The sequence below is a fragment of the Beta vulgaris genome, chromosome 5 (genome assembly GCF_026745355.1).
Source record: "Beta vulgaris subsp. vulgaris cultivar EL10 chromosome 5, EL10.2, whole genome shotgun sequence".
NCBI lineage: Eukaryota > Viridiplantae > Streptophyta > Magnoliopsida > Caryophyllales > Amaranthaceae > Beta > Beta vulgaris.
The window spans coordinates 17,626,403-17,651,115 of NC_079206.1; the positions used below are offsets into that span (position 1 = coordinate 17,626,403).

Below are 24,713 nucleotides of genomic sequence, written 5' to 3' on the forward strand. Positions count from 1 at the left end.
GGTTCATATTATTTTTCGCTTTAGCGTTGTCCTATTTTCAAAGGAAACTCTGTCGAATTTTCTGTAGAAATTTATGGACATAAAGTCTGAAAATCAGAGTGTAGTTGCAATAGTTAATTAATTTGAATAGAGTTGGGAATTGAGTTCCACACTCTCCGATGTAGTTCGGTGAGTGTGATGGTAATAGTTCGGGTTATCTCGACTAAAGTCTCTTTCGCTGTGCTTAATCCTTTGTAAGCTGGTCGGGAAAATTCGGGCTGTTACAAATTGTCTGATAAATTATTGCTAATAATTGTTTGTATCGACCAAGATCTTACTTTTAGAGGCTTGTCTACAATTAGCAAATCTAATTTTGTTAGCGACCGTAATAATATGTTGATTTGAGAGCGTTAAGATCCGACCATAGGATTAACTTGTGCTCTGAATATCTAATTAACTGAACTATTGATGATATTTTGATAGATTACATTTATGAACATGGTGAACCATTACCTTAGATCCTTTTAGTTTGATTTTTATAGTTTGAAACTTTAATTATAATATTTCTGATCTTGTTTAGTTTCTCCACACCTTAGAGGCTAGATTAAAATAACCATCTCTTTGTGGAGTCAACCCTACTTACCCTGCTATATTGTTAGAAGGTTTGCAGGAATTATTTTTGACAAATATCATGCCCCTCATCAACCTCCATGAAGCTTAAAAAAAAGTCTGATTGTGTATGCTTGTGTCTAAGTGTTGGTGTCTTAATGTATAATAATTTAAGTTAATTAGTACACTATTATTATCTAAGTGTTGGTGTCCTAATGTTATTGTGTTCAAGTATTAGCATCCTTGAATGGCGAAAAATTAATTTGATAAGCAAATGGTAGACTACAAAGATTAAAAATGACTATTAAGATCAATATTCAAACTGAACTGTTAGAACAAAACCACCCTTTTGTGAACTAAAAAGTTAATTCATTTGTAACTGAAAGAAATCATACATTTTTAAAGAAATCATGACCGCGTTTTTAGACCCGAAGATGTTTCTTATACAAAGTAATGCAATATTTTCAAGGGGCGACCTTAAACAAATTAACCCAACCCAAACCAACTTGAACCAATTGAAACCGACACGATAATGACCCGAGTAATCAAACTCGTACCCGACCCGAAATGCCATGGACCTGAGATAAATCCAACCCATTGTGAACACAAAGGTAACCTGAATATGAACCGACCTGAAATGACTCGACATGTTTGACTCGTTTGCAACCCAAGTTTGTGTCTATTTTCGAAAGTAACTTAGTTGCGACGGAACCATAAATACCACGCTAGATGTAATATCACATTTAGCTTTTTTGCCTCAATTTCATTCCATGATTCTAGAATTTCCAAGTAGAAAAGGAATCTCAGTTTGTGGTATGAACTTTGAGAAACCACCTAGGGACCATGCATCATCAACCATGGTGATCAGAAATAGAGCATAGGTGAAGGTCTCTGACTCGGCTAAAAACAAGGGGAACAAGTCCTCTTCAACAATATGGCGATGCTTGAGAAGAGCCTTGACATGCAAAGATAGTGACCACACACGCCATAGGAAATGAGGAACTTTTGAAGTGATTTCAATTTTCAAACCACACTTGGACCCATGATTTATGAAAAGCATCGAGATTACAGGATTTTCCAAGCATGTAGGTCGTCTTGACCGAGTATTGACCATCATCTAAGAATGACCAACCATGACTATCATTCGAGAAACTTTCACAAAGACGGATGGCTAAGATTGCTTTCACATCTCGTTTGCAGAAATTATTGTGAATGAATTACGTTCACTTGCCATTCACCCTTTCCAAAAACAATCAGGTCACTTACCACAATAATACCCTCAATTCTTTTGCCACCAATGAACCAGCCATCCTCCATCACAACCCAAGGATCACTCCAAATGCTCGACTCATTTCATGCGCGCCATAGCAAGCCTTCCTTTATTAAAGTCTTCATACTCCAAATTCTTTTCCAAAAGTAACTCCCTAATTGACCCACAGATGAGTCGAGGAAAGAAGAATCTGGAAAATATTTGGCCTTCATGACTCTTCATAACAACGAACCCTTGCATTGAATAAGATGCCACACTTGACGTCCCACGAGCGGATCACTAAAAACAGCAAGATACCGAAAGCCCGATCTGCAGAGGCATTTAGAAGTATATAATAAGATCCAACTGTTCTAATGCAGTTTTCTCTCAATTCCTTTTTGAACCCACCAAAACTTTGCCACAGCAGAGTGAATGGATTGAATTACACCCACAAGAATCTTGTAATTACACCCACTAAAATCTTATAAACTCGCATCAGAACATTGGTAATGACTTGAATTACGGATTTCAGAAGTACCTCTTTCCATGCTTTAGCAAGTAATTTGTCCTTCTACCCTTGTAACTTTTTTCATATCTAATCTTCCAACTTTAAAAATACCAACTTTTTTGAGCGACCCCCACTGCAGTAGGAACTCTCATATATTTAGATGGCCTATCCACTAGTCTCATAGACAAGAAATCCATCAACTCCCCTTTCTGAACAAAATTAACACCTATACTGAAAGATATCTTTCACTTCTCGATATTAATCTTTTGTCTAGATACACCTTCATACATGTTGACAATATCAAATATTGTTGTGTACTCCTGTCGTCTATCAGTTAGGGCTAGCAAAAAGCAAATTGTCATCAGCAAAAATAACATGAGAATGCTTTCTACATGTAGCTTTGTTTAGCAAAGAAGAGAGACCCTTGATAGAGGCTCTGGGATGAGGTAACAAAACCACAAACAGAGTCGTTAACAACAAATGAGTATCAAACTGATATCACACAATCCATAACACAATCCACCCAAGTTCCAGCAAGACATAGCTCTAATATAAGTTTTTAGAGACAATACCATACCACTCTACCTTGTAGCAAGCCTTACTCATATCTAGTTTCATAGCTATATGACCTCGTCTACCTCGAAAGGGGCTTTTCATAGAGTGAAAAAGCTCCCATGCCATAAGTACCTTATTAGTGATAAATCTCCCTGAAACAAAAGGCACTCTGGCGGTTCGAGAAAACTCCCTGCAAAATTAATTTCAAACGGTTTGCCAAGACTTTTAACTAGGTCTAGCAAAAAGCAACTTGTCATCAGCAAAAATAACATGAGAATGCTTTCTACATGTAGCTTTGTCTAGCAAAGAAGAGAGACCCTTGATAGAGGCTCTGGGATGAGGTAACAAAACCACAAACAGAGTCGTTAACAACAAATGAGTATTTAACTAATAACACACAATCCATATCACAATCCACCCAAGTTCCAGCAAGACATAGGTTTAATATAAGTTTTTAGAGACAATACCGTACAACTCTACCTTGTAGCAAGCCTTACTCATATCTAGTTTCATAGCTATATGACCTCGTCTACCTCGAAAGGGGCTTTTCATAGAGTGAAAAAGCTCCAATGCTATAAGTACCTTATTAGTGATAAATCTCCCTGAAACAAAAGGCACTATGGCGGTTCGAGAACACTCCCGGCAAAATTAATTTCAAAGGGTTTGCTAAGAGTTTTAGCTAGGTCTAGCAAAAAGCAAATTGTCATCAGCAAAAATAACATGAGAATGCTTTCTACACGTAGCTTTGTTTAGCAAAGAAGAGAGACCCTTGATAGAGGCTCTGGGATGAGGTAACAAACCCACAAACAGAGTCATTAACAACAAATGAGTATCGAACGCATAACACACAATCCATAACACAATCCACCCAAGTTCTAGCAAGACATAGCTTCAATATAAGTTTTTAGAGACAATACCGTACCACTCTACCTTGTAGCAAGCCTTACTCATATTTAGTTTCATAGCTATATGACCTCGTCTACCTCGAAAGGGGCTTTTCATAGAGTGAAAAAGCTCCAATGCTATAAGTACCTTACTAGTGATAAATCTCCCTGAAACAAAAGGCACTCTGGCGGTTCGAGAACACTCCCGGCGAAATTAATTTCAAACGGTTTGCCAAGACTTTTAACATCAATTTATAAACAACGTTACATAAGCTAATGGGACGAAACTCGGAAACTAGAGTACGAGACTTTACCTATAGAATAAGTGCCATGTTAGTCTTATTAAATCTATCTAAGGGTCTCGTACCATGGACAACACCAATCACCGATGAAGCTACTTCATCTCACACAATGTGCCAAAATCGTAGATGAAATATAGCATGCATTCCATCCGACATCGAAGCTTTTGCAAATATGCATTTGCGTTAAAGATGTGAAGACTTCCGCCTTGGTACACGGACGCAATAAGTCCTCATTCATTCGACTCGAAATAAGAGGTGAAACAGCCTCCAAGTTCTCATCAAAATCAACCTTGGAGGGATTGCTAGAAGTAAAAAGTTTATAGTAATCATTAATAACATTCTCAATCTCTTCATCACCGGTCTGCCATATCTCATTACTATCAAAGAGGCCATGAACTTAGTTTCGCCATTTACATTGTGAAGCTTAATGGTGAAAGTATCACCAATCTTTCATCTTTGTAATTGTCGACCTCAAGTACTAGTAGGCTTCTTGTTTTTTCAACAATTTCTCCAACTTTTCAAGCAGAATATATTCTATATCACTAGTTGAGTCATCTAACTATTTTTGGGCTGCAACTTATAAGTATTCAATTTATTTGAGGTTGCAATCGAAGAGATTGAAATGAAATAGCCGCAATCAACAAAGTGGCCACGTTAAAGGGCTGCATTTGGCAAATGAAACTCAAATGTAATGCAATCCAAGTATGGAGGGTGTACTATCTTTCTTGTCGTTGACATAGACAATAAAGAAGCAATCATGAATGAACCTAGGGCCTCTATTTACAACTTGAACATTTACAATAGTTGAGTTTTTAAGATATGAGTACAAATGCAGTGAAGGATCAAGATTGAATAAGAAAATATAGTATAATTCCATAAATCTAGACATCATGTTGTAACATATTTTACATTGCGATATGGAACCAAACAACTATTTCATCCACCAGTAGAATTGTCCACATACACAGAATTTTAAGCTTCCAGCACATCCCATCTTTAAATTGTAATTTCTGATGAGCAGTATAATCTCAAGAGTTCTCCAAGGTTAAATATCATGCCCTAAACAGCTGTCCCTACGTATCTCTTGAGCTCATTCGCTTTGTATGGTACGACAGTGACAGTGAACTGTTTATTGGGCTCCACAGGATCTGTACAGAAAGAAATCATGAGTCAAGGGTTCAATGTTAACTGAGACAAGCAACAAGGTCGATTATGTCTTGTTCTTGTTCATCAAGGTAGGGGTGACTGAGACGATCCCAATAAGGAAAAGTGTGGCTATTGAGTTGAAGTCGTAGAGGTCGCCTATTGATCGCAATTCTCCAAGAGCTATTCCAGCCTGCCAATCATAGAAAAAAGGGTCACATTAAGCAATAACATTCAGGAACCAAAAAAGGGTCACATTAAGCAATAACATTCATGAACCATGTCTAACTTAGACAGCTACACTTTCATCGTTGTTGTAACAGATACCTTCGTATTCTTTTTTCCTCTCTCTGCATCTTTTAATGTAGTTCTTTACACATAGAAGTATAAGTTTGCAGTCAAAGATTCAAAACTTTAATCGTATTTGGAAGAGTATATATAAGAAAAGATATAGCCGTGTGAGATCTTATTGGATTTTTATCAACGCATTCAAGACGACTTTTTCATAATTCTTCTCAATACGTACTTCGATTTTAATCATCAACAACTGCCTTGGAAACTACGTAAAAGCAAGTGAAAGAACCAAAAAAAAAAGGGAACACTATATAAGCCTTCATTTTTTGTACGGATATAGTGTCAATATAGATGGTTAATAGTGGTGGATGTATCATTCTCTAATTAAATTTCACATGAAATTGTATTTCCTGGGAAGCGTAAAATTAAATTTTTTGTTTGGTTGATCATACGAAGCAAAACTACGCATGAAAGTTTCAACTTACATATAAGTACTTCCTCCAACTTGTGGGAAGTAGAACATCCTACATAATCCAATTTTTTGAATTTTTGTCAACCAAGTTACTCCACATTTTTTCATTTCATACGAATTTCTACTTCCCATGATTTTGTATGTCAACTAAAACAAGCACTAAGAAGAAATTATATAAGAATGATTTTTTTATTCAGTGGCACAGTGCGAATTGACATACATGAGAGCAGGTTCAGTATATATTCAAATTTTCCTTTACTATCAAGGGGAAAGAACTAATTGCACCATATCATAAAGTAAGAAAAACATACTCTGACAGTGACATAAGCAGCAGGGATCAGTCCAATAAATGTCGCTAAGAAGAAGATGTGGTAAGGCACATCCACAATTGGAGAAGCCACATTGATAAATGTATTTGGCAGTGTGGGTGTTACTCTTAGGAAAAGCATGTAATTCAGCAAGTTCTGACGTCTTTTCGCCACCTGAAGAAGTTAAAAGGAAGAAACTAAGATTAGCCCAAGGGATGGTTAGCCATGTTCGATAAACAGTTGTTTCTTAGAAGCAATTGTTTTTACCTGTGCTTGGAAGAAAGTCAATTTATCTGGCCACATAGAAAAAACAAGGGGCCGGCCAATCAATTTCGACAAGAAAAAGCAAGACGAAGCACCAGTTGTAGCAGTGAAAAGGACCAATGCCAAACCTCTAAACACACCAAAAAGTGCTCCAGCTAACAAGGACATGAACACAGTTCCTGGAATCATGAAAGTCTGCATGAATATGTAGACCACAGAATATCCAACCAATACTTGAAGTGTATAGTCATTTGTGTAGCTCTCGAGATGATCTCTATAAAACAAAAGATTAAGATTAATACAATAACAACTCTTCTTTATATTCATTCTTCTTTCTAGTACTGGCCTTTCTGAAGAGCACTTGTTAAATGGAATCAAAATATTAGCAAGTATGGATGATTGAAGATTATTGGGTGATTACTCGATCCAAAAGAAAGAAAAAGGACAAGAAAAGAGATACTCAAGATTATCCATCTTGAACTACTTTAACCATTTGCTTTTTCAAAGTTAGAGTTTATTAGCTTTAACCGTACTTTTTCTTTGCTATATAAGTATAAACATAATGTCTATTTTGAAATCATCAATTTTGATAATTTTATGAATGAGAACTTGATGGACAAAAAGATGTCTTGAATACAGTTAATAAGCAAATGGATATGTTATTTGGATATGGAGGGAGATACAAGAAAGCCGTTGCACAAATTCCATACAAAGGGGAAAGAAACATGCGTAAATTGTAAATATATGGAAGTATAGAGCTGAACACAAAAATTGGATTTATTGTATTTTCAATCATTAAGGAAGTACCCCGCTCAGAAATTAAACTATCAGATATACTTGAGGTCGAGAAGCCTACGGCATCTCATTTGTAACAATTTACAAGATCTATCGACTATCAATTACAAACCTCACAACCAAACAAAATTAAGAATATATCAATTCAAATGCTTTGCACCCCTCGGTCTAATCTTAGGGCACACTTAATGTTTGAAATGATGCCAGATAAACTCTGAAGAACCACCGATTTGGGTTTCGGCAAAATATAACAGGTACAAGGCCACCATATCAAGCAGAAAGACAAATGTTAGTCAAGCCTATTATCCTCAGAGTCTCAGACAGTGTCATGGTATGCTTCTAAACCGGGATGGGGAACCCCTGGCGACAGCACAAGCATCAAGATATTTTGTGATATTTGGGAACATCATGATGTATAAGCAAATGGCAATGCTGCAAGTATGCACAACTTGGAGAGGCCATTAATTCTTGTATGATCAAGATAATTATAAGCTGCACACTGTCAAATCCATGCAAGACAATCTACTGCCAATTACGAGCTAGCAAATTGTACCTCCACCAATGTGCAAGGGTATGCATAATGCAAATTTAGAATCATTGAAGTTTGACAAAGAAATGAACAATACCTACTCTGGCTGCTTATGCAAAGCAAGGAGTTAGAAGGCACAGGATTGACTCTTAGGAGTAACTTTCTAAGTCACAACCCAAACTCATAGTTCCCTCGAACATCAAATGATGAAATAAGTATCACTTACAAACTTCTTACATGCTTTCTATAGTCACTCTAGCTGTAGCCTGTAACTCCTAATATAAATGCAAAGCAAGAATTCCTGCAATAGGCCATGCTACCAACAAAGGGTTGAAAGATAAAGTAGTCCTAGGGTTTTAGCTTTCTTCTGCTCCTTAAACGCCGAGCTACATTTGCGCATAAGAAATGACAATATTCAAATAAGAGACAACTAAAAGGTCCTACATTTTGGCCAACTAACAAAGCTTCAATGTCTTAGCATTTGAGAGCATAATGCACTTGAGATATCTCCTTGGCTTAAGGAGGATAAAGGCAATGACACAATCTTAAGGAATAGCAATAACTCAGATTTCCAAATCATCTACTAATAGTCTAATATTATTGCTTTATCCCCAAACCAAAGTCATTGTTAATCCCTGGTAGATTTGAATTCAAAAACACTACTATCAGAAGATCAGAATCTAATCAATAATATCAAGGATGATTTCTTGTGTGCTTTAATATGGAACAATTTTTTGTTTCCTAAAGAAAACCCCAATCATTGAAACTCTTCTGAATATAATCACCAACAGGCAACAGCTCACAAATAAGCTATAATACAGCTTAAAGAGATCAACTAAGAAATCAGGAAGATAATATTTACTAGAACAAATAAAGATAATTGCAATTAGAATAAATTAAACAATCACATTCATTATCAAACTGAATCTTACTCAATCAAAGGTCTTAATATCATGCTAATAATAGAATTAGAATAATACAGTATTTTGGACTACTCTCAACATGGCCCAAGCAAACAAACAGCTGATAACCCATTAATACAAGACTTTAAAATTTTAAACTTTCCCCCATTTTGGCATAAAAAACAAAGAAATACCCAATGTTTCGGATCTGACAGCACCATTTACAGGCAAAAAAAAAAAATCTAATGGAAATAAAACAGTAAAAATCCAAATTTAAGCAAAAAAAAAAAAGTCATAATGTAAAACTCAAAATTGTAAAAAAAATAATAATATGGGTACCTAAGAATTTGCAAGTCTTCAAGTGTGCGAGGCAACTTAAGGAAGCTATAATCAGAAGATGGCATGGTGAGATAAACACCCAGAAGACCTAATGCATAAGCAATCACAACACCAAAAGCTGCTGAAATTTCCCACATTGTTAATGGAAACTTTGAACTTGATTTATCTTCATTACCCACTAATCTTTCCTCTGATTTCTCCATATTTGTTAATCTCAATCCTTAATCACCCACCTAACCCCAGAAAACTAAGACCAAAGAAATCAACTTTATCACAGATTTGGGGTTTTGGGTTTTTCTGGGATTAAATGCTATAATGCCCAGATGAAGTCTCTTATCCCAAATTTAAGGGAGAAGAAGGGGAGGGAAAAAGGGAGAATTTTTCAGAAATATTCTCCCTTCTTTTCTTTTCTTCCCTCACACTTCTCTGCTATTTATGTCTTTTACGTTTTAGCTTCGTAATTTTGTGGGAAATTTTTGGTTTTTGGAGAATATTCGTTGGCTAAAGAATTGAAATATTCTAAACGATGATTATTTTAAAATAATTCACAAGGTTGTTCGATTTGATTTTTTTTTTTTTTTTTTGTTGCTTTAATAAATCAAAAAGGTTGGAAATTTGGAATGGGAAAGAAAATGTGGTGGTCCAACTGTGGTTTTCAAGTTGGTGTTCTATTTTTTTGTTTTGTCTTTTATGTTTTGTGGGTTAACATGTAGCAATTAATGAAGAGATGAGGACGTTGTTTCATTCATAACCAATGTTTGCTATCTCAAAAAACAAAAAAAAGTAGAGAAAGCTTTCTATGTCGTCTCCTTGCCTCTCTATTGAAAAAATTATTAATGTATCATTTTTCTAAAGTAAGAAAAAAAAAATCATTTTTCTGAAGTAAAAAAAAAAATCATTTTTCAAAATGCTCTTGTGTATTTGCAACTGTATTATTGATGCTTTATATTTATACCGAATTTGTACCAAGTACGCAAAAGGTGTTGGGGAGCCAACAACAAGAGCAATATACTTAAACAAATGCGAAATAAATAATGATCAACAAGAATGTAAATAAAAGAAATAGAAAGACAAACAATTGTTGACGGGGAAAACCCAAATGATGGGAAAAACCGCGGGTGACACTCTTGATCACCAATCCACTAATATAACGTCGCTGTCAATACAAGTATTTGTGTTCAATCACCAATACAGGAGCTTTTATGTATGTTTAATGGAGAATGAAAAAGAGAGAGAGAAAGCTAGGTGTAGGCTAGTAATTAGTAATAACTCGTATAATTAATTAGGTTAACAAGACTCATATATATATATACAGGCTAAGGAATATCCTTCAAAGATGCTGCCAAACTCCCTTAAAGATAAGTATTGCCTTGGCTATCTCTAACTTCCTCCTGATTTTCCTCCAGCAGTTATACCCAATGTCAATGTCAATCCCATGATTCTTGCTAACTGATATTTAATTCTTTCTTTGCTAATATCAAATTTTCAAGGCCCAACAAATTCCCCTAATTGTTGTTCCACTGCACAATCGTCTTGAAAAGTGGCATCAATTACACTCTTCCATAAATCTTCTCCTTCAAATGGCTTTAAGTACATTGTTTGTTCACGTCGGACGCTGTCACTCTATCTTAGTTAGTTTCCTTGCTTATTTTCGTGCGTTGTCGTCAGAAAACACCATGTCTACCAGAAAACAAATCTCCTGGCATCAACCTCTTAGAGGAAAAACGCTGGAAAGGATGCAGAAGAGGAATAGAGAAAAGACTGAAATCGTTTGCCGTCATCATCTCTACTGCAGTGACGTCGTTGAAGGAGGAATTGGATGTCAAGAATGCTGAGATGACGTCGTTGAAGGAAGCAACGGATGTGCGAACTGCTGAGATGGAAACCAAGTTGTCGGCGTTACAAGAAGAACTTACCAACACCGTCAGCCTTTACACTTGGAAAACCAAGGCGAGGCTGACGAAGCAATACATGGAAGGTCAGACGGCGTCATGGACTCCAGAAGACGACGTCCATAAATTCCTTGCTGTTTTTGGAACTCTCGACGACATGCTTCCTGACGGCGCGCTGCCGCTGCTGAGACAGCGACAACTTCTGAATATGCCCCTGTTGCAAAGGACAAAGATGCCATGGAGACAAATTAGTTTTAAGTGTTAGTGTTTGTGTATAAAAGTAGTTGCATATCTTTACTGTGTGTTATGCGAATGTATGTTTGTAAGTACGCATGTACGTGTGTATATAACTTTTCCGTCGTGACTAGAGGTTTAGTTTTAAAACTAAACGTTGTCATCCAGGATATGCCGTCAAGTGTAGAGGCCTTATGTTTATATGAATGTGTGTATGTATGTGTGTAGGTACCTTTGATGTTTGAAACCACTTGTAGTATTAATTGTTGTGATGACTTCTTAAGGTGTGTGTCCCTTTCTGTATAGAAGTCATGTTGTGTTCACCTGAACGTCGTTAAACCTTGATTCCCCAGCTTAAAATTGTCGCCGTCACAATAAGGGTCGGCGTCAAGTGTGATGTCGTCGTAGACGCTGGTGTTGGCGCCAGGTGAATGTGAACATTGTGGTGTTGGATTGCCTCAAAGTTGATTGTCTACTAATCCTCGTCCCCCATGTCTGTCTTCATACAACAAAGGTGAGATGATCGTTGACTTCCCCCAACGGTCCTATGACGCTCAAGTTAGTATAATATAAAGAGATAACGCTTAAAATACGAAGAAAATAGAATATGTTGAGAACAAAATAAAATGAAATAACTTAATTTAACATGTTGGTTACTTACATGTAGTGGCGTCCTTTTTGTTCTGAACATAATACGATTAAAAGTGATAGAGTTTTAGATGGACGACGTTCCACTTCAAGGAGCGTGCTTACCCTCCTTGAGATATGAAATAATTGACAACGTCCAATCGTCAGACGCCGTTGCAATTGTCAGACGACGTCTAACTAGGATCGCTTTTCCAGTCGTTGGCTCTGACGAGTCTGATGGACGCTATGAACTTGTTGTGGACGATCATAAGGCTTTGGAAGCCACGAACTTTCTTTGTTTTGTGTCGACTTCCTGCTGTCGACGTCATAGAATTCCTTTCTTGATTGCATGTCTTCCTCCAATTGGATTTGGGCCAAGGCTTTGCCTTAAGCATCCTCGAACATTGGAAATGGATACTTGGTAAGTTCTTTGTACAAATCTAAGTCTTCATCCAATCCCCGTCGGAAAGCTTCAATCGCTATTTTAACGTTGCAATTTGGAATCAACACCTTTTCCCTGTTAAACATGTGAACTAACTCTTTCAAGGATCCATCAGATTTTTGCACGATTCTATGTAAGTCACTAGCCTGTTTTTCCATATTACGACTGCTAGCAAACTGTAAATCAAAAATATTAATCAATTGAGCAAAGGAAGAGATAGTGTCGTTGCCAAGGAGGATGAACCACTGCAGGGTTGGTCCAGTAACACCCATCTGAATCCTTTACACATGCGTGCCTCGCGCATGCTACGAGAAATTGAGATGGTGATCATTCGTTGTTTGTATTGGGCGATGTGGTCATTTGGATCTATAGTGCCGTCGTACATCTTCATGGTTAGGACGGAGAATCGCTTTGGGACCTCGATCATGGCAATGGGATCAACAAAAGGTGAGTCCACATAGCTGTTCGGCGTCGCTTTCTCCATAGGGCGAAGGACACCGGGGATTCTGGTGACCATGTCTTCTAGCCGCTGTTGGATGGGATCGTCGGCGACGAAACGCGGTTACCCCTTGTTCTGGTCTCCAATGATGTCGACGTCTGTCTCGATATCGGTGTCAAGCTCGATGTCGGCGTCAGGCATTTTGGAGACGTCGCCTATGCTGCGGCGCTTAGAGCCTTTGGACGTTTGAGCAGATTTCAGGCTTTGATTCTCCATGCATGATGCGACATAGCTATTCTGTAATTATGCCATAGCAGCCTTGACGCGGTTGAGTTCCTCTATGACTTCTTGAGTCGTTACCCAATTCAATCTCCTGCCATTGCAAACACAGAAAAGAGAGAAGGCACAAACAAAATAGTAGACAAAAAGAAAGTGACGAACAATGTATATAGATCTTGCTGAAGGCCCCCACGGAGGGCGCCAAATTGTTTATGCTGATTTTGTACCAAGTACGCAAAAGGTATTGGGGAGCCAACAACAAGAGCAATATACTTAAACAAATGCGAAATAAATAATGATCAACAAGAATGTAAATAAAAGAATAGAAAGACAAACAATTGTTGACGGGGAAAAACCCAAATGATGGAAAAAATCGCGGGTGACACTCTTGATCACCAATCCACTATTATAACGTCGCCGTCAATATAAGTATGTGAGTTCAATCACCAATACAGGAGCTTTTATGTATGTTTAATAAAGAATGAAAAAGAGAGAGAGAAAGCTAGGTGTAGGCTAGTAATAAGTAATAACTCGTGTAGTTAATTAGGTGACAAGACTCATATATATATACAAGCTAAGGAATATCCTTCAAAGATGAGACCAAACTCCCTTGAAGATAGGTATTGCCTTGGTTATCTCTAACTTCCTCCTGATTTTCCTCCAGCAGTTATACCCAAGGTCAATGCCAATCCCATGATTCTTGCTAACTGATATTTAATTCTTTCTTTGCTAACATGAAATTTTCAAGGCCCAACAGTTTATTTTATTCGTTGTCGTCGGAATGCCTTGAATGGTGTTTCGAACAATTTAGCACAGGTTTCGTTATAGAAGGATATTATATAAACCTTTAATAACTTTCGGTTTCCATATTTTGTGTTTTGTACTTCATCTCATGAAAAGATAATACTTATAATAACCCCTATCAGTTTTCCCTTGTATGTAGACGTAATTAATATATTGTCAGTGAACCATGTTAGATATGCACGTCGGTTGTTCTCTATTTCTTTGTTGTTTATTTGCTTTTGTTACACCACATTGTGATCATTTTGGATTTAAAATCAGATTTTATTAGGTTCAAGTTCAACTTCTTATTTTGAAACAGAGAAGATGTCTTTAATGGAATTTTTTCCTACCTGATGAAAACATTAGTTCATTAAATAAGTTTGAAACTTCCAAAGATAATGATCCATGTAACATATCTCTCCTAAAGAAAAAGCGTGCATAAAATTTCATTAACATGCATAATTTACAAAATTATATGTCAAGAAGAAAACTATCATATATCTTAATTATTTATAGGTTAAAAGATCAAATCTACACACATTTATTTTTAAGAAGCAATATGTCTTCAAAGATTATTATTTAACCTCCTGAAGTAGTTATAAAATTTAATATAACGAATAATACTACTTCCTCTATTTCGTTTTAAATGCAACAAAAGAATATTATTTGTGAGATATAGAATATTCATTTGTTGCTTTTAAAACGAAATGGAAAAAGTATGATAATCTTGCTTACTCTTACTTGATATTACTTGGTAATTACCAAACACCATTCCCCCATAACTTTATGTTTCCACATTATCTGCTCTTTTCTAACCTTTCTTACAAATATTCAATTAGTATTTTGGCTCACGCGATACCCTAGGTCAGTTAGAATTATCAAATATATCATTATTCATAAATTTCATAATTTATTTTATAAGTTTTTCGTAATTCTTTGTTAGACATTATGGCATGATCTAAGTTGTTTTTTTAAAAAAAAAGTTCTAAGAAATTGGGGATAAAAATTAACAATTTCAATGGAATTGAGGTATGAGAAAGTTATTACCTTAATAAAGTGTTAAATATCAAAAAAAAAAATTATGTCTTTATAGTTACATATGATTATAAAAAAACTTTATTGTATCTTACTTGGAAACAATATATATAGAAAATAGAGTGGATTATTAGTGGTTAAACTCTCACATTTGATTTCAAAAGTCATGTGTTCGCTTCCTAGTAGCTACACGCTGTTAATATTTTAAAATGAAATCATAAGGATGTGTGTTAGAAACTTAAAAAGAGTATCACGTGGCACATACATCAAAGAGTGTCCGGTAACATCGTTTCTTTGATAGAAAAAAATAATACATTTGTATAGATATTTATAATAACCCCTATCTTTCCTACTACAAATTACAAGGGAAGATCTCTTCATGACTTCATGAAAAGAAAAAGTCAAGTTTTCAAGTTAATGATTATATTTTTGGCCGTACTAATAACTTAAGTTATTAGATAGTACTTCCTCCTTTTTTTTTAATAATCCATTTTGACATTTGATACTATTCACATGTGTAACTTTGATTATTTTTTGTGATTTATACTTAAGAAACAAATATAATCATGTGTGAACTTGTTAAATTCGTATCAATATATATTTTTATAATATCAACTTTTTATAATGTTTTCTTATTGATAATTAGAAATATAATGGTTTAAAATATTACATTGACATATGTGTTCGATAAAAATGGGTCAAATAAAAAAACAAAGGTAGTAGTAGATACCAAGTAACATCAACCCTCAAATATATGATTGGTCGTTTCCTCCCGAACAATGGTTTACAATAATTAATCTTTTTACCTGTACTTCAATAAATAAACCTATAATGATTAGTATTTAAGGATTGGATATGAATATATTATGATTTTCTACGTTTTTTTTTCTTGAAAACCATTATAAATGTTTTGTATTTTCATGTTATATAGGTAATTCTAAATAACCTTTTTATTATATGTGGATACTTTATTTATATTATGACCTAAAAGTACAAGTTACATGAGGCTGGGATGGTGGAATAGTGGCATCACTTCCAACTTTGTATCCCTAAAGTCTGGGGATTGAATCTCATGAGTTCATAGAAATTTCCTCTATCCCCTCTCAAATGAGTCCCCTTTATCTTACCTTAAAAAAAATATCACAAGTTCCATCGCATACGCAAATGTGTCATATCCTTTATATCATCGCATAAGCAAATGTGTCACAACCTATATATATCTAGGCTCTAATGATATGGCTTCCTATCTCACACATGAAAGATAATGTTCAAATCTTAGTAGAAGCGATTGTTGTGGGGGTGGATGACTTGTTGTGCCTTTGGATGAATGACCCTGTACGATTGTAATCTAGAGATAATTATTCTTACCAAAGAAGTCTCGGGATGGGGCAAAAAAAAAAGAAAAATTAATGTATAGCTCTACAATCTACGTTCCCTCTTTCCAAATTATAAAGCCCATATGATATATCTGATAGCAGCATACCAAGTAGTACTTGGTTTAGTGGTTTGGTTTGTATCTCACAACCTTGAGGTTGTGGGATCAAACCCCACTAGAGACACTTTGAGAGTGAAGATTTCTCCTTACCCTTTCTCCTACATCCAAGGGATCTTGCCGATAAACTCGAACTGAATTAACCTGTGCGAAATTCTGATCTGATTGGGATGCATATGTATATTATTTTCCTTTCGAAAAATTGATATAGCAACATTAAAAAAATTTATGAATGGTGTACCCGGCCAGTTATTGAACGAAGCAGTTCCAATGTAGGAAAGCAAAAAGAGCACGTGAAGGGGTCGGAAACGCCGACGGAGAAAACAAATGAATTAGCGGCCCCAAGGCCGGCATATGCGAGAATCGTGGGGTCATGTGGTAATTTCCAGTATTGTTGCATGTGCTACAACTTGCTTAAACTACGCATTATTTTGCTTCTCATAATATTCGTATTTCTCCAAGCTCCTGCAGTTACATTTTTGCCCTCTTTATTCGTCGCTTTCTCCACTATTTCACGTTTCATTCCAAGTATCCAACCACTCACTTGTTGCACATCACTCAATCTATTTATGCTTTCTATACGAAATGATTTATTGCTTATGTTTGAATCATAATCATAAGAATTGTGTGTCTGTTGTATGACATATCAATCTTATAAATATGTTAATGTTTAAACATTGATTTGAGAGTTGACAAAACATATTACCCTTACCTTCCTTTCATCGTGGACTCATGCAAATATTTGATTAATCAATGTAACTAGCCAACTAGCAGTCTAAACTCTAGCATCATCAATCATCATGAAGATGATGAAAATGTATTGTGGGTTCATATATATATATATATATATATATATATTATATATTATATATATATATATATATATATATATATATATATATATATATATATATATATATATATATATATATATTTTGGGTAAGAAGAAGTGGTCCGGATCTCGCTCAAGTCTTAATGGGTCAGTCATTTGAGAGTAAGGGGGAAGGGTAAGGGAATCCCTACCCTCAAAGTGCCTCTAGTGAGGATTAAACCCCCAACCTTGAAATTGGAAGGGTGCTCTCCTTACCACTAGACCAATTACTACTTGGTGTATTATGGGTTCATATATCATGTTTTTACAGCAGAAAGAGTACAATAGAATGGAAATACTTACAAGTTACTACTACATCCGTTTCTTTTTTTATTGTTAAACTTCACTTTAATGGATAATCAAGACAATGCGAAAAAAAAATGATAAAAGTGTACCAAAAGCTAATATTGTTTTAAGAAATGTTAAAAAAGCTGATATTGTTTTAAGAAATGTAAAAAAACAAAAAATTTAGTATCGGGAGAGAGAGTGGTGGGGTAGGTGAGATGATTCATCTCTATTATACTTGAGTTTGTCGTTTAAGATACCGCCTACTTTCAAATTAAAATTAGGCAATAATAAGCCCAATATTAAAAAGAGAATTTTTTTTTGAGGGGTATTAAAAAGAGAATTAGCCCAATAGTAACTAAGTTAATTTCTTTTGGTGACTACTAGTTTAATCTATTTAGTGACTAGGTGTAATTATATATTAAAATTAGACCGTTTCTTTTAATAATTATTTATTATACTTTAGTGCCTATTAGTTTATCAACTACTACAAAAAAAAGAGAAAAACAAAGTCAAACTCAAATATAGCATTAAAAAATAAACTTAAATATTGAAAAAATTAAGTTATAATTGAACCACCAAAAAAAGAAGCATTGACTATAAGATCCCTCCGTCCCATAATATAGTGCTTGTTTCTTTTTTACATTGTCTCTAAGACGAACTTTTGACCTTCGATATCTTCAATTCCTAATTAACAAAAAAAATATAAAAAGTTGATATAATGAAACTACATACTGAGGGGAATCTAACAAGATCCCACATGAGTATGTTTTCTCGTATATATTAGTGAAAATATTTTGTCAGAAATTTTAAATTTTGACCTACCTAAAATGAAACAAGCACTATATTATGGGACGGAGGGAGTACATTTATGCTGAAAATAGTAAAAAGTAATTTTACATCAATCAAATATTTTATTAGTCAATTTACAAACACAATCAAATATTACATCAATACGAAAATTCAATCAATTAACAAAGTGAAATAATTCATTTATAACATAACACTATTGTTCCGGTATGGAATAAATGGTAGGGTGTGAACCGGTATGTCCTTCGTATATAAGCCGGTTTGGTTTCCTGCAAAAGAGAACACGTAAGTTAACCTCGGGGGTTAATCCGAGGAATGCCCCTCCGATGCCTAAGTCAGATTGGGTAAACCGGCAGCTCTCAAGTAGAGTATGATTGTGTTTGTGAACGTACCTTATGAATCAGATCAACGGGGTATTTATAGGAGCCGGCAAGAGTCATTGTTCAAGTAGGACTCTGCTCTTATTGGTTGGACGTAAGTATATCCTTTTAGAATATACTTTTCTCCTATATTGATATTTATCATGAGGCTTGTAGGCGGATTTAGATAGATATTGGGTCAAGCCCAGGCCCATGGATAATGGCCAGGGACGAATACCGTTAAGGTATCTTAATGAAACCGGTATGACGAAGTCAACGGTTCTGCGATAAGTGTATTGACCATGATAGTGCATATCGGTCTAGGGGGACCGGTACGGAACTTAGTCAGCCCCCATACAACTAGCCCCCAAGCCGGTATGTCAGACAAAGACGTATCCGCTTAGTAATTGTTAGACCGTCATGGGCGTAGCTGACATGAAATAGCGTGGGAAGGTTAATCGTTGCCTAGGAATCCTAATTGTCGCCTCGATGTGCGCGACTGCTATCAGAGCTCATTATGAGAAATTGCTTCACAACTGTTTTCCTGCTTCATAACATGTGGCGTGATCAAGGACGGGAAGACGAAGAGTCGCGTAATCCAAACCGTGAATTTTTCTATAAATACGCTTTGGGTGACCTCCGCTTCTCACTTCTCATCATCCTTCATTTGCTCTGATTCTCATAACGGACTTTCTCTCTAAACTGACCCTCTGCATCATGACGATTTTGATCGGATCTTCCCTCCGGTTTTCACGTACACTCGGATATTGCTTTATTCCCTCTACAACTTCCTCCTTCCAAGTATTTCCACAAAATCCTTCTCTGTCTTTCATACCGTCTTTTATTGTCAATATGTCTTCAAATTTTGATTCACAAAACACATCTGGAATCCCTTCTGTTATGTCCGATCCGATAACACTTCCTCTAGCTCTGTTGGACATATTAATTCACCGGTAGTAGACAATGCCAAGGAACTTAGGACCAAAAGCCATAACGACTGTAGTACTTCCGCTAGGCATAACGACGAACTCTCATTGCGCGCCTCTCCCTTAGGAGCAGTAGTGGCGCTTGGAAACGCCTTAGGAGTGCCGGTCTATGGTCAGTATGGACCATGATAGGCCTTGCCGAGCGTTCCCCCAGCTATTCCCCCTGGGCCAAGCTTCGTCGTCCAGGCCGATAGGAATGGACGGAGATGAGGCCGTAGCTGGACCATCCCGGCGTCCTGATGAGGTTTCATCTGTTGACTCGGACGAAGTTGACAGTGTAGTTCGGGCCTTAGAGTCGGACGGAGAGTCAACTACTCTAGAGGCCGAAGAAGATGAGGAGCCTCTTGAAGTCATTCCCTAGGAGGAGGATGAAGTGGGGCAGGCAGACTTATACATGCCGCCCAGTGAGGCTGGTAGCGCCGCGTCTGTACAAGTTGATGACGACTGGGCGACTATCTGTCTCGAGAACAAGTTTCGCGTAAAGGGGCCGCAATATTTTGCTTTTCCTGATGACTTTAAATTGGTGCTTCCAGCTTCGGGGAGCCGTGTGATGGAGTGTCCTGCCGGTCATGTAGCTATTTATGCCCATATGCTACTCTTTGGACTCCGCTTTTCCCTAGACCCATTTTTTGTGAAGGTCTTTCAAGCGTGGAACATCTGCCTGGCCCAGCTAACACTGTTAGGGTGGCAGAATTTGATGGCTTATGCCTGGGATGTCCGTTATAAGTATAGCCGGCAAAGTTGACCCGTACCCGTTGACCCGACTCGAAATACCCGACCCACAACCCGTTTTTTCACCCGAAACTAAAGACCCGAAACCCGAAATAACCCGACCCGACCCAAACCCGACCCGAATTAAAATAGACCCGAATAAGACTCGAACCCGAATTTACCCAAACCCGAATCTACCCGACCCGAAAATGACCCGATAATGATGACCACAACCCGAACCCGACCCGAAAAGTTGTCATATTAATTACTTTTTAAACAAATTTAAGGAATATATTGTATTGAAATATTATATATAATTTAGCCACTGTCCATGAATTATTTAATCTACTCTCATTAGTTTTATATGTGTTTTATTTATTTGGGAGATTTATTTGGGAGATTGAAAACCCGATCTAACCCGACCCGTTTTAACCCGACTCGTTCTAACCCGACCTGTTTTAACCCGACTCGTTATAACCCGACATGATCCAAAATCTCATGGACCTGAAATTAACCCGTACCCGAACAAACCCGACCTGTACCGCCGGACCCGACCCGAACAAAAAGTTTACCCGATTATGACCCGACCCGTTTTAACCCGACCCGTACCCGACCCGTTTGACCCGTTTGCCACCTCTAGTTATAAGGGATTTTCTGAAACCCTGAACCTTTTTCGTAAGCTGCATTGGATCAAGGGTGATGGCTCCGTTAAGGGAAAACGAGCCGGGAAGAAAAGGATATCCCGGTCTGTTGAGATTGAAGGCCGGGGTGGCTGGATGTCATTGTACACGCACGAAGGCAGGAAAGTTGACGGTGTGCCCTAAGCTTACCTCTCTTAAGCATTGGCGAGACATGTTTTTCTGGGTGCAGGTTCCCGCCGACTTCCCCTTCCATCGCCAGTGGACCAAACCGTGTCTCCAGATGGAGCATATCCCCGACCGGGGTTTGACCCGTCGTGAGAAAGAGGCTTTTGACTCTTCGAGGCCGCATCCATACTGGCCTCCAAAGGCGTTAAGAGAATACAGGTACCGAAGTTTTGGCTACCCCATGCTAGTTATGTCTTTAGTAACCCTGCCCTCTCTGCATCAGATTTTTGTAGTGCTGAACCTCATGGTGGGTCCATATTGCTATTTTTAGGCCGTTACGACCCTTGTTTATTTTTGCACTACCATTTGCCAAGAACGCCCCTGCTGTTGCTAGTTGCTACGGATTTGGACCCCAGGAGTCTCATGCAGGCCCGGTTGCTGAGGTCGGCACTTTGTCTTTACGGCCCAAGATTTACAAGCAGCTCACTCTGCCTGAGATGGTGCCAGGGTTAGAGACTTTTGCTAACCAGCAGAAGGCCGGCTTTCTGGGAGCGTTCCCGGCTTGAACTCCCGGAGGTGTTGAAGAAACGCTGGTGTCGGTCTCCGGTAAAGGACGGCGAGGTTATCCTAGACGACGAGTCTCTGTTGCTAGACCGTCCTTTGGAGGGTGGGAACCTAGGCTACCGTGTTTTGAAGGTTATGCAGCTGAAATACGACATGCCGGTGGATGAAGTTCAGGCGCTTGCCGCTGTGCGCATAATTTGGCCTTGGTAAGTAGTGTTTTGTTCTTTTAATGTAGAAGTCTGTTGCCGGCCTGTTTTTTGTTTTAACCCTTTTTTTCGATGCCTTTTTCAGTGAGCCCAGTCCGGTAAGGAATTGTGCGACATCTACCGCTATTTCGAGACTTCCTATTTCAGGGAGGTAGAGGACCCCAAGAAGCTGAAAGGCCAAATGGCCGTGAAGGAGCAAGAATTGAAGACGGCTATGGATGATCAGAAGGTCGCCAAGCAGGCCGAGTAGAAAGCTGATGATGCCTTGACAAAGGCGGTTCTCGACCACTCCTTTGTCTTGGCAAATAAAGACAACGAGATTCGTATCCCCTGGGATGAACTCGCTGATGCCAAGGTCCATTAAGACAATGTAGTGGGCGAATATCGGAAGTCCATGGACTTCATTTCTCGTTTGGACAACCGGTATAACGGCGGTTGGGCGGCTGCCATGAGGTTTGCCAAGCATGCCATCCCGAACTTCGATTGGTCCCAAGTGGAGGAAGCTTATGGTCGCCAAGATTATGAAATCCCATTCGAGGACGAGGTCTTGGATGTTGGGGTTATTGAGGCTGATATCGGCAATGTCGACCAGGGTCAGGACGTCGGTGACAACGCCACTACTACTGGAGATCCCAATGACCCTCTGGTCGTCATCGACGATCCTAAAGGAGAAAGGCCTAAACAATAGGATTTAACTTTCTCCTTATCTCTCTTTGCGGCCTTGCCGCTTGTGGCAAGCCGTTTTAGTCTTAGTGTTGTAATCCTCTTTGTTATTTAATGAATATATCTCTCACACCTATTCCTGCCAAGGCTGCTTCATAGTATGCCTCGTTATTGGAGGCTTTGAAACCGAATCTGACGGCATATTCGAAGATCTCCCCCTCTGAAGACGTCATCACTACTCCGGCATATGCCCCTGTTTGTGTGGCTAAACCGTCAACTGCTATCTGCCAGATGCCGGTAGGTTCCGACGTTTCTGCGTATGTCGTCTCGACTATGAAGTCCGCCAATGCTTGGGATTTGGTAGCCGTGCGAGGCCAGTACTCTATGTCGAATTCCAAGAGCTCTATTATCCACTTTAGTAGCCTGTCGGTCGTATCGAGCTTGTGGAGAGCCTTCTCTAGGGGCTGGTTGGTGAGTACCTGGATGGTGTGCGAATTAAAGTATGGCCTCAGTTTTCTTGCCGCGATGAGTACGGCATATGCTATCTTCTCCAGTAGCTCATACCTCTGTTCTGCTCCACCCAAGACATGGCTTATGAAATATATGGGGATGTGCTGCCCCTGCCTCTCTACCAATAGTACTGCCGCCACCGTCTTCTCAGATACCGAGACGTATAGTTGTAGTTTGTGGGTAACTTCCTTACGTGGGAGCTATATATATACACTATCTTTTATTTGGAAAGATGAAGGGTGTAGATATATTGGGGTGACAAGCTCTGTCTAGGATTAGGAAGGCTCTCCCCGACGCTGTGGGTAACTTCCTTACCTGGAAGCTATAATCACCTTGGCTATTCTATATCTTGAAATCAAGTACATTTTAAATTTTGAAATAAATATTTTAAGCCATAGTGGTGCATCTAGTACGAATCTTGAACTCTATTTAGTTATCATATATTAGTATTACTCCTATGATGTTCTTGTAATATCTCAATTCTTCTTACTTTTATATATTGTTGTTGCAAGTAGAGGAAAAATTTATGTTATTCTCTATGTATGGGATAAGCAAGGAGGTCATGTTGCTTAAACTGACAAATAGTAGTAGTTTTTTTTTACCTCTCGAGAATACCTAGGCTAATATGATTATAAGATTGACGAGTTGAAGAATGTTATTGAGGGGGGGAACCCAGAGTTTGAAGTCTCCAGTAACCGAAGAAATAGATAGTTTTGTTTCGGCCATGAAACGGCCTAGTCATCTTAAGAATGTTTTGATACATTCAAATATTCTAGTAGTTGTTATGCAGAAGGCCTAATATTTGGCCATGATACATGAAGCATGTGACTTCTATGTTTTGAACTAGTTATACTTACATGCTATTATTGAATTGTTTGGTAGTTATACAACTATTCTATGAATGTTAGTTGATATTTATTCTCAAACACCTTTATATCTAGCAGAATGGCAGAAAGAAGGAGAGGGAGTATAAGTTCTATGGTTAGTAGGCTAGTAAAGATAACTGAAAACATCACTCAGGTGATAGGTAATCAAGAAACCAAGCAGAGTGAGACCAATAGTTTTGGTGAGGTCTTTAAGAGGATAGCAGTTGTCAAACCTCCAACTTACCATGGGAAAGAGGACCCAACTAGCTTAGAAATTAGATCGGAGAATTTGATAAGCTTTTGAATGCCATAGTGTGCCGTGAAAACCTTACAGTTAATAATGTTGTTTATTATTTGGAAGATGAGGCAGACCTATGGTAGAAACAAAGGAAAAATGATCTTTTAGAGGATCCGAACTTTGGGTGGAACGAGTTTGAAGATGCCTGGAGGACTAAGTTTTATCCTTCGTACTTAAGAAAGCAAAAGGCTATGGAGTTCACCAATCTGAGGATGGGGACTATGTTTGTTAATGAGTATTATTGCAAATTTTTGGAGTTAATGAGGTTCGCACCTGAGATAGTACCATCTGAGACCTTGAAGGCCTAAAGGTTTTAGCAAAGGTTAACCTTTAACTCTCCGAAGTAAGTTGAGAGGTGTAACTTTTGATACTCTTGATGAAATTTATGGTAGAGCTGCTCGCTTATATGGGATAATGGAATAG

At 37.8% G+C, this 24,713-nt stretch overlaps 1 protein-coding gene across 1 annotated transcript; it reads right to left on the reverse strand.

Annotated features, from left to right (window-relative positions):
- Positions 1-4,934: 4,934 nt before the first annotated feature.
- Positions 4,935-9,799, reverse strand: LOC104908162 (hypothetical protein). The gene is made up of 4 exons (XM_010697248.4): positions 9,133-9,799; positions 6,571-6,841; positions 6,307-6,477; positions 4,935-5,422 (listed from the first exon to the last, which is right to left on the reverse strand). Exons 1-4 carry the CDS (start codon positions 9,333-9,335, stop codon positions 5,297-5,299), a joined length of 771 nt encoding a protein of 256 aa, XP_010695550.2. The 5' UTR covers positions 9,336-9,799; the 3' UTR covers positions 4,935-5,296.
- Between the last annotated feature and the right edge of the window lie 14,914 nt (positions 9,800-24,713).